The following is a 10,607-nucleotide window of genomic DNA, read 5'->3' as shown; positions in this document are numbered from 1 at the left end:
TTTTCAATTGAATAATAGTGAAGGAGACCATTAATGAAGTTTTATAGTTGGAAGCTAATGGTACCCATGTTTTGATTTGCTATACCATGGCTGTTGAATTCTGTCTTCCTTCCCCAAAGACTAAGTTTCAAAGACTTACTAGAAGCTATACAGAATATGAAGGTTTATTTCAAAAGAATACATTTGCAAGAATACACATAAATGCACTCAATGTAACAGTACCTTCTGCAAAAATAGGTTACATAATACCCAGTAATGAAAGAACAATCTTATTTCTCTACAAATTAGAAAGCAGAGATAATAGCCTGGACAACCTTCAAAATGGAGGTTATACTTGTGTATGTTGTGATAAGTAGCTAACTTTAAAGCATGACACCACAGAGCTAATGTTGGTAAATCAAACTACTAGCACACAGCTGGAAACTAATCTTTTATACAGGATTAACAAATATTTTGGTTCCAATTTGTTTTTACACAGCTCTAGTGCCTCAGGGAAAATGCTTATCAAAGATACACAAAAACTATCCAAAATTACAACGTAACTATTAAAATGCCTCCAAAATTGAGAGGAAAGTAATCATGTTAAATTAAAAAAATTTAACCAGGACTTCCAGACAAGATTTCCTGTTTTTAATCAGAGAAAGTTTACAAGAGATTTCAATAAGTTATCTTGAGACCAAGCAGCCGTAGATCTTAGAATCTTCGTGGAGGTCCACCTTTAAATGGCTTAAATCCTGAGCCACTTCCCCTCTGCATGGAATTGCCTGTGATCTGTACAACTCTATTAATTGGTGAAGAGTTACTGGAAACAAAGGTTTTAAAAAAGTGTTAAGTTATGATAAGTATCTAAACCCTTGGTGTACAGGTAAGATCATTGTCATGTCTCGTATCACTCAACTGTTAAACTGTCAGTCTCCAAAGAGACTTTAAACCATGCAAGAAAAGAGACTTTGCAAGAAGTCACCCCCTTCTCTGCAGCTGAACAATACTGCCACTAGCAATACGACAACTGTGGAGCTATGTGCTGGCATGGAAAAATGAGCGTGTATGTTGTGCAGCAGCAGCCCATCCACAGAAAGTAATGCTGCTTGCGCTGAGACTATTATACTTCCTAAGCATAACAAAGCCTTGAGAACTCAATAGGGAATTGAGAGGAAGTAGTTTTTGTACCTTGTATGTGGAGACATCATGCCACCTCCTCCACGGCCATCTCCCATTCTCCTTGTGTCATGATACCCACTTCCTTGAGAAGTAGGTCCATGCCATTCTTTTCTTGGTCCAGTTTCACGACTATGGCGTTCAACAACATGTCTGTCCTCGTTATAGTGCTAGCAAGAAAGCGATAGTCATTTTCAGAATGAAAGGCATATTTCATTATCAAAGGAAATCAAGAAAGTTAAGCTTACGGCTTATATATATATAAAAAGTATACAAAAGTCAAGCATCTTTTAAGACTTCAGTCCATAGGCAGCTAACCCATGCTTATGAGAGTCCTGTTAAAAAGAACTCTAGATAACAAAAAGAAACTAATGTGCAATAATGACTGTGTGGGTATGCAGGGAGCGCAGTTCCATGAACTCATACTTTACTCCCAATTCTGCCCTGACCTCATATAATCACTGACAAGCACGTCCCCTACAGCTACAGAAGCACTATTTTTTTCAAATGCTTCAGGATCTACTGGCATAGAGCTATTTAGTCTGTAGACTTTGAAGACAAGTCTTACAGAAGGTTTTTCTCTCAGTAGCACATTACCGATCACAATGACAAACTGTACTGGAAGTAACAGGCAGCGTAAGGTTAAGACCCTGAAAACACAGGATGACAACAAATTCTTAAAAGCCTTATCAGCAACTCATTCAGGTATTGTTCTGATCTACCTGAAACATGCTAGACATAAAAAGAATTGGGTATGTTTTCCACAATTTCTTGGCTTACTAAAAAACCCAACAAAAAAGAACCTTTAAAATAAAGGAACTTGAAAATAGCCAGAATGCTTGCTAATGATTTATATGATGCTATATGATCGTCTTTCCAGTGTGATTTTGCATTTTCCAGTCTCTCGCTCACGCACACAAACACAAGAAGATAACTCACTTGTCCTCCACCTCTTTCTCCCATCACGCCTCGTTCTCCTTCCCTGCTTCCATACCCAGAAGCACTGCTACGGCTACCAGGAGGTGCACCTCTCACGTGTCCAGACACTTCTCTTCCTGATCGATCTGGCCTCTCGCCTCTGTAAAAATTGCTTTTATCAAAATTTTGGTTTCAGTATAATAGAATTGGTACCAAATCACAGCACATGCAGACTTCAAAGATTCCTTTTTGTTTTTCAGGTTCCTGGCAACTTGCAGTTAGCTTCTTAGAAACATTCTTTTAGACCTATGTGGCTCTCTAAATAATTAAAGCTTACATGTCATTTGTTTACATCTGCATTGTTGCACAAAAGCCTCCTTACTATATGTTGCTACACATGATGAAGAATAGACTGCTGGGAGTCAGCATCACGCTTACAGATGAGGTTTAGCGTATGTGACAACCTACACACAATTTTTTTCTAATGCTTTTGGAAAGTGACTTGGCCATTCTTTAGGAGGGAGTCTCTTTACGCATCAATTCTTGAGGAATTGCTATTATGGATAAATTCTACAAGAATCGGTACCTTCACTAGTTTGTTTGTTAGCCAGCAAATTTACCTGCCATCCCGTTTGTCTGTGCTTATGCTTCCCTCGCTCTTCCAATTTGTTTGCCTAGGTGGATTTGAACCAGTCTCTCTTGGATGTCGACCATGTGGTATGTCAGGTCTGTCATGAATTATCACCGTTCTTCTTTCATCTCTGTCTCCTCGCACTTCTCGTCTGTCTGTATCTCTAAGTTCACTTCTTGGTTGCGGTGGTTCATTTCTTCTGGACTCACTGAAGTTCTTAGGATATCTCTCAAACCCTGGCTCTTCTCTTCGTGCTGTTGGGCGAGTCTTTTTTGCTTCACCTTGATTTACAAAACGTTCTCGCCTAAGTTGTTAAAGCAGGAAAAAGTCATTTGCTTGGCTCCCATTTTCCCATTTCTCTGCACATGTAAGCACATGCCTGAGTATACAAAAATATTATTCATCTTTATATTACAGGTTTATTACTATATATGTGGTATATATCTCAAAGATCCTTCCCACCCCACTTATATTTATTTCTACAATTTTCATTTTGAGCTCAAGTTCTTACAGCCAGTTTAACATTTCTTTATGCATTTGTTGGTTCACATTTTGGTCAGTATAATTTAAGCAATTGTAGAGCCTCCTTTTTGCCTAGTATGAAGCAGAGGGAATGCTAGATTTCTCGAGTCAGCTAGAAAATATAATTCTAGTTCATTGCAGCATAAAAGTAGAAGTCCAGAAGCTACAATTATGTGGTCTTAACTTTATAACTGGTTATTGGAGATGTTTAATGGAAACAGGAAGTTGGATCTGGAACCAGCATTTACGGCACAGTTGCAGGCATCCTGACGAATGTGACTCATGCAAGTAGTGCTCTTAACTCTCATTAAATCGGTTGCTTTTAGCCTTGCTTCTTAAGGAGGTAAGATACCAAGTAGGACAGATGTAATCCATTGGAACCTACTTATGACTAGATGTGAAAGAGGAAAAATTGCAAAAATTCTTTCGAAATGTCACCAGGCAGCCAATTTGAAGTCCTCAGAGACAAGCAGACCAGATTCCATGATATAAATGGCCAGTCCTGAAGACACAAGAAATTTTGGGACACTACTGCAATTCTATTGCATCAGAACTGTATAAAGCCTTTAGCACCATTTTAAAGTTTAAACAGTTAAGAGTGAAATCCACAGAGATGTTGGCAGGCAAATACCTGCCCTATTATCTAAACTTACCTATCAAAAGATGATGATGGAACAGAAGAACCTTCTGGATATCGTCCCCGTTCTCTGTGATCAAAATCATTAAACCTGTTCTGCTGGCGACTGTAATCTGAACCATGACTAAAACGTGCATCTGTATCAAGAGCCATCTTCTTATCATTCCAGTAAGGATCATCTCTCCTTTAAGAAAAAACAATGAATGCTTATCAGTTACATGTATCCAAATCAAGGCCTAATATGCAGAAAATCATTAAGAGTCAGCTGTCTGTTTTAGATACTCATTTGACCTTTGGAAAGCCACTAACAAAAGGTAGACTCTTTAAATAGTAGTGAACAAAATCATTTAAGAAAAAAAAAACCAAAAACAAACCACCCCTCTGTTTGAAGTGCAAATTAAAGAGACAAAATATCAATAAAATATGTAATAAAATCTAAGCAATAGTATACCATGTTGGGCGGTTTAAAAAAACGAAAACAAAACCCCAAAAAAAACATCACTGTAGCAAAATTTTACCTTGAAAATAGCTTTCTAGGAAAAAAAAATGCCTTCTAGAAAAAAAAACAAAAAACCCCAAACCAAATCACCCACATATCAGAACAGCTTTCTCAGGAAAGAATAGTGTAGGAAACATCACAGCCTTGCTCACTAGAAACATTCAGGTGAGATACCAAAGTGTATAATCAGTAGCCTTGAAAAATGAAGCTGTCTTTATTCCTCTGGTGACGTGTTCTGCTACTGTATCTACCATGATGACTTAGACCTACCTTCCATTGTACCACCAATATGTCAATTTTATGGCTAAGGTCTCAGTCCTATTCTTCTAATCAAATAAAGATCAAAGCCCGTTCAATTCATGTGGCTCAAGCAGCAAATGATAGATGTCATCAGCTTCAGTAAAAATTAAAAGCCATCACATTGGCTTCCTGAACCATCCATTTACCAGAAATGTGAATTCTTAACAGAGTAGAAGCTAGAAATTTCAACCATTAAGGCAGAAGAGCAACTTTTCTCAGCAAATGCACTGAATTGCATTATGCTCTTCTCATACAATAACAATTAATTCACGGGATGCTTCTCTTATTTCAAAACTCTCTCCAACAGAAAAGGTATGTTTCATGCTTGGCATAAACTGATGTCAAAACCAAACAAACACCAGAAATCCAGTTCTTCTGTGAAGACTTGTTTCAGATACAAATGCATTTTCAAGTCTGACACAAGGCTGGTAGCTGTTTCTCTTTACTAAGTGCTGTAAAACAATGGTTTGAGAATTAGATTACCTGTGATCTACATCACGTGGACGTTTCAAAGAATTCCTCTTTTCCTGTTCATAACGAAGTTGCTGCTGTTGTCGACGAAGCTCCTCCCTTTCACGAGCAATACGCTCTGCTTCTTTTCGACGTTCCTACCATGAAAGCAAAGGGTGAATAAACACAACAAACAAAATAGCTCTTTATTAGAGATACCTGTAGAACAGTTAGCAAGTAGAGGGAATTAATACTTGATAGGTTTCCATTAAAGGCTATCTGATATAATTCATCCTTGGATAGCATCTAAGATTAAAGAGCATAAGGAATACTTCTCTAAAAAAGTCCACAACAGATCCAGAGAAGCTATTGGCTGTTAGACAGAACTATCTCCAGGTAACTTCTTGTATTGCTACTGTATTTGTTGCCCAGAAACACATCTCATTAAGTTTGCAGTGACATTCTCTAGGAAAAATCTAGTAAAATTATGGAAGACTAACATGGGCAATATGATCTGCTGTACTTCAGTTTTAGAGACAGACATGCATAGCCACTGCATAAACTGTTGTTGTACATTGTGGATTATGTAATGTTTGGTTGGTTCTTTTATGGCCTGGGTGGAAGGGTGAAGAGAAAAATTCACCACAAGTGCAAACTGGGTTCATACTCCAAAATGCCCTACAGTCCAATACCTGTTCAATACGAACACGCTCTCTTTCCAAACGCTCCCGTTCCATCCTTTCCCTCTCTAGTTTTTGCCTTTCAATTTCTAATCGCTCCCTTTCTCTCTGCAAGCATTCTTCTCGTTCGTGCATTATTCGTATGCGCTCTCTCTCACGACGCTCCCTCTCAGCAATTTCTCTTCGCCTAAAGAAAAAAAAAAGGTAGCAGAAACTCACCTGAAAAAATTTCTGATCCAGAACTAACATCACCTTAGGCACAGACATTAAAAAAAACCCAAACTATTGGAGAGTAAGCACTTGACAGAAGTCCTTGTATCAGAAGTCTACTCCTTTTAGCCCCAAGTAGCCAAACTGGTTTTAGCATATTCTACAGAACCATTTAAGCGGACAACAGATACTAGTCAGAGTTATATCGAGAATCATCATTCTTGACGTATTTTATGCTGGATTCATATTTCTATGTTGTCATCTTGCAGACAAAAACGACAGCTTAGCAAAGAATATTACTTGGATCTTAAAAATACTCACTAGAGGCTCTTGCCCTCTTCAAGCTAACAGAAAATTTACTTATTGTTTTCCATCCAAAAATAAGACAAAATAACATGACCACTTTGACTTGCACAGCTTAGGTATACTTGTCAACAGCTTCATTTTGCTTTCTTCTTCCCACCTCCTATAGTACAGCTTATAAGCAGCAGGAAAGGCATTTTCTCCTTTAAGCTTTATGCTTGCTGGGAATTCCTTTGTTTCGGGAAATCCAGCTAACAACACTAGTCATTTAACTATCCTTTGCAAACTTTTGGCAATGTGAAAAGAGCAGAATAGAACAGTGTAGCCATTTAGTCCTTTTATTTAAAGGGACAAGATTGTATTATGCTTGATTTGTCATTTAGATATGCAACAGTTCTCTGTTTAAAAACAAAAAAAAAAACCCCAAACACTATTTTTGGCCACATCTCCCAGTCAACTTCTCATCTTTTCAAAAAGAAAACTGGCATGCAGTAATACTTATGAGATACCCCCCCATAACAAACACTAAGCTACATGTGTACATATATGGCTATTAAACGATTAAACAAAACTTCTGGAGCCCATTAATTCATATAAAGATACTGCTAGGCAAAGTCCCAGACTTTAACATCTGAGTAAAAGGCTTGACAGAATGCATTCTAATTAGATTTCTAAATATAGTATCTGATCAATTAATGTATAAAATAGCCTTTAGCAAAAAGTTGAATTACTACCTTCGGAGTTCAACAGCTCGTCGTATTCTTTCCAATCGAACCATGTGTTCTCGCAATCTCTGTTCCTTCATCTTTTCAAAAGGCAAGATATCCTTTCTACCCCTGTATTCCCTGAATTTCACTTTATCTTGAATTATACGCTCTTTGTTCCTCAATATCTGTGGCTATAGATAGAGATTACAATGGTTATTTCAGAAGTCTCATTCATTTAGGGAGATTTCTGGATGCTATGTTCAAGTATCATTAACTACTTAGCTATCCCAAAGCATACAAAGCTTCTATCTAAGCTTAACAGTTTGTAGTAGTTTATTGACTCTTCAGTGAAAATATCAACTGTAAGGTAGTATCAAATCAGAAAAGGATTGCATCAAATCTATAGATACTTACTTTATCAAACCTTCCCCTTCTAACTGTCCTAGTGTGGCCTTGGTCTCCTTTTGTTTGGTCTAAAACTACAACTTGACCTGGGCTTTTACCACCTAGTGAAGGGAGGAGAAAGAAAGAAGGAAAAAAAAAAAAAAAAAAAGAGAGAGAAAAAAAGTTTAACACACACACACACACACATCCCTATTTGCCTATAACACATTTTCCTTGGCAAAATTCCTAAATCTCTAAATTGAACTGTTACTGGTAGAAGCATACCAGCACATGTCTGTAATTAAGTAGTAATATAAAATATAGAAGATTTAACATCAGCTCTAAGTAATACATGTTACTGGAGTCTAAAAAAGAACAGGTGTTTAATCATCTGGTTTCCAGTAAGAGCAAGAACATGCCCCCAAAACAAGTCAGACACACAGATTCAACAGGAGGAAACATGGCTATATTGCATACTTATTCTTTTCTTTTCTTCAGTTTTTTTAGTGGATTCTTGATTAGGGCCACTTGCTCCATTATCACTCTTCTCATCTTTACCTTCTGTTTTCTTGGCTTCTTTACTTTCTTTTTTTTCAGATTTCTCAGATTTCTTTTCTTCTTTTTTGGTTGATGGAGTTCTTGTTAGGAAAGAAACACGCAAATGCAATGAGGAAAATTCAACTTAAAGGATTTTCACAACTTCAGAAGACAGGTGAAATTTCTTACTTGCTGGCTTTATCACTCGATGCAGTCTTCTTATCTCCCATGCTTCTACCTGAACCAGATTTCTCATCACTTTCCTTCTTCAGCTCCTTTTTGGAGGGATCGCCTTTCACCTATATTTTTTTCCAGAAGCAAATAGGTTAATACAGATTCTTGCATAAAATGGTCTATTTTGGGAAAAGTTTTAATCTTATTAAACCTACTTTCTCAACAGAAATTTGTTGACCATGCAGCTCTGTTCGATGAAGGTGTGCAATACATCTAGCCACTTCTGTACTAGAAGACATGGTTACTATGCCGTAACATTTTGCCCCTGGGCTTCGTGCATTTGTGACCACCTTTGCACCAAGCACCTACATAAACAGGTAAAATTTAGGTTTTGAGAGAGACATTTCTAGCAAGGAAGTGATGGTATTCCGATAATATTTTTACCCTAGTATATAAAACCTAAAACAAACAAAATCACCCCAACAACAACAAAAAACCACCCCACTAGAAAGACTGACACTCCCAAGTTTTCAAAAGCATATAACTCCACAGGAAGTTGCAGCTTTGAGAACTTTATCCCAACTTTCACATCACGGCACATTAATGCTTATGTCCTGCTTTGAGCAGTCACCTCATGCACATTATCTAAATGCTTCTTTTGACAGTCACCGTCAAAATTCTTTCACAAAGACACGACTGATCTGAATTTGACGGTTCATCTCTGACAGATGAATCCCCACAAAAAAAAAAGTCAACAGCCGCCAATTAAGGGCAGGAAGGTATAACCAGTATTGTGTAGTAACTTAGTAAGGGAGCCAATCCTTCAAAGGCATCTAGCAAATGTGTCGATTAAGCAATTTTGGCAACCAGCTCTTTGACACCTGCTTCTTGATAGAGCATTAAGCTTTGTGTTCCTGCTCCTTGCTAAAATTTCTATAACTGCTGGAGCCAGTCGTCTTGATGTAGTCATGCTCTAATGCAACAATTTTATCTTTCTAGCAGCCTGTAATGGTACAGTAACTTAGAAATTAAATATTTCCCAATTAATTTAAAACTGGGAAGCTAAGTAAATACAGGTACCAAGCATCTTTATAGCAAAAGCAGCCAAAGAATTGGAAGTTTTAAAAAAGTATACTCTCAGGTTTCAACACTTGTGAAGGCATCAAATAAAATCACCTACTAAATTCATTAGAAAAATCAGGTATCAATAATCAGTACACATTCTTGATAGTCACAGTGCTAAGGTTCTAACTAGTTCCCAAGATGCGATCATGTCATAACTGCATGGGCTTATACAAACACTACGAATTCACACAGTTATCAGCAACCTCTTTGAGAAAATGAGAACTGCAACAAAACTGTTTACAGAATACTGCTTAGCTTATATGGATTCTGCATTGTTCTATGGAATTTGTATGTTAAATTAAACCAAAATCCAGGAAAATGGACTTAGTTTAAGCAGCCTGTAAAAAAATTCATTAAGTCATTAAAAGAGTCCCTAAAAGAACAGACTTTAACTGTCACATTTTTTAACCTATTTTTCCCATTCATAAGCCCTCAGAACACATGTTAAAAAGAATCTCCCAAAGCAGCAGGTTCTATAAAGACTGTTTATATTACAATTTTACCAGTCAGCACATTAACTTACACTCATGGTCAAATACAGTTGCTGCAAAAGAACATAGCCATCGTTACTTAATTTAAAAAAAAAAATTTTTAAAGCCAGTCCTGACCAGTCATATTTGTGACGTTTCTTTTGCATCTATCTTACCTCAACAGGAAGAAAATTTTACTATAAAATTAACATATAGTTCTTTCTGTAAGCATGCACTCTTACTTTAGATGCTGAAAATATTAGGTTTTTTTAGATTACACTGGTTAGACATTTCATCTCAGACTTTTATTTAAATCAAATATTACTCAATTTCTGTAACTGAATAGAGGAGGGGGAAGAGACACACACACAACACACATGGTATCACACCCCATAAAATACCTTTCCGTATTTGCCAAAGAGATTTTTCAAGTCAGCAGCTTTTGTGTTGGAAGACAGTCCGCTAACCCACAGGTTTCTAGTTGAACTTCCACTGCTACCACTAACACTGCTTGCACTTCCTGAAACAAGTTTTACAAAACAGCCAAAAAATTAAGGAGACAAAGGTACCATGAATATTGAACTAAACTGTTGCTGAAAAAGAGAAACTTAGCCTGTTACCTTTAAGTAACTGTTTATCCGGTTACCTTTCTTGAAAAGACTTCTATATAAAAAAAATATATGCCATAAGATTTCATTCATTTATCCGTGTATTGAGACCAACAGCTTGGCTAACTCATACCCAAATGACAGAGCTAGAAAAATCATACAATTCTTTGTAAAGGCATGCTTTATCCATCATTTGGATATGTACATTTAGCTTCAACTTCCGCTTCTTATCAGTAACTTCCATCCAAGAAAATTTTTTTTAGCACCCAACATTTGTTCTTCATCAGTATGTCT

At 37.0% G+C, this 10,607-nt stretch overlaps 1 protein-coding gene across 6 annotated transcripts in view; it reads right to left on the bottom strand.

Moving 5' to 3' along the window:
• Positions 1–67: 67 nt before the first annotated feature.
• SLTM (SAFB like transcription modulator) overlaps positions 68–10,607 on the bottom strand; it is a 28,205-nt gene continuing 17,665 nt past the window's right edge. Inside the window, exons 9-21 of one of the 6 annotated variants that reach the window (XM_082321765.1) lie at positions 10,107–10,225; positions 8,326–8,475; positions 8,126–8,235; positions 7,958–8,037; positions 7,430–7,521; positions 7,043–7,206; positions 5,808–5,982; positions 5,149–5,273; positions 3,883–4,050; positions 2,697–3,011; positions 2,098–2,248; positions 1,171–1,328; positions 68–802 (exon numbers count right to left, since the gene is read on the bottom strand). In XM_082321765.1, the coding sequence (XP_082177891.1) occupies positions 694–802; positions 1,171–1,328; positions 2,098–2,248; positions 2,697–3,011; positions 3,883–4,050; positions 5,149–5,273; positions 5,808–5,982; positions 7,043–7,206; positions 7,430–7,521; positions 7,958–8,037; positions 8,126–8,235; positions 8,326–8,475; positions 10,107–10,225 (1,916 nt within the window). In that variant the 3' untranslated portion in view covers positions 68–693. Of the gene's footprint in view, positions 803–1,170; positions 1,329–2,097; positions 2,249–2,696; positions 3,012–3,882; positions 4,051–5,148; positions 5,274–5,807; positions 5,983–7,042; positions 7,207–7,429; positions 7,522–7,876; positions 8,038–8,125; positions 8,236–8,325; positions 8,476–10,106; positions 10,226–10,607 lie in introns of all 6 variants that reach the window. The other 5 variants (XM_082321764.1, XM_082321760.1, XM_082321761.1 and 2 more) reach the window with 5 other exon arrangements.

Source organism: Platalea leucorodia, assembly GCF_965183815.1.
Source record: "Platalea leucorodia genome assembly, chromosome: 9".
Lineage (NCBI taxonomy): Eukaryota > Metazoa > Chordata > Aves > Pelecaniformes > Threskiornithidae > Platalea > Platalea leucorodia.
The sequence above is the reverse complement of the archived record's forward strand: the minus strand, read 5'-3'. Positions and strand labels throughout refer to the sequence as shown.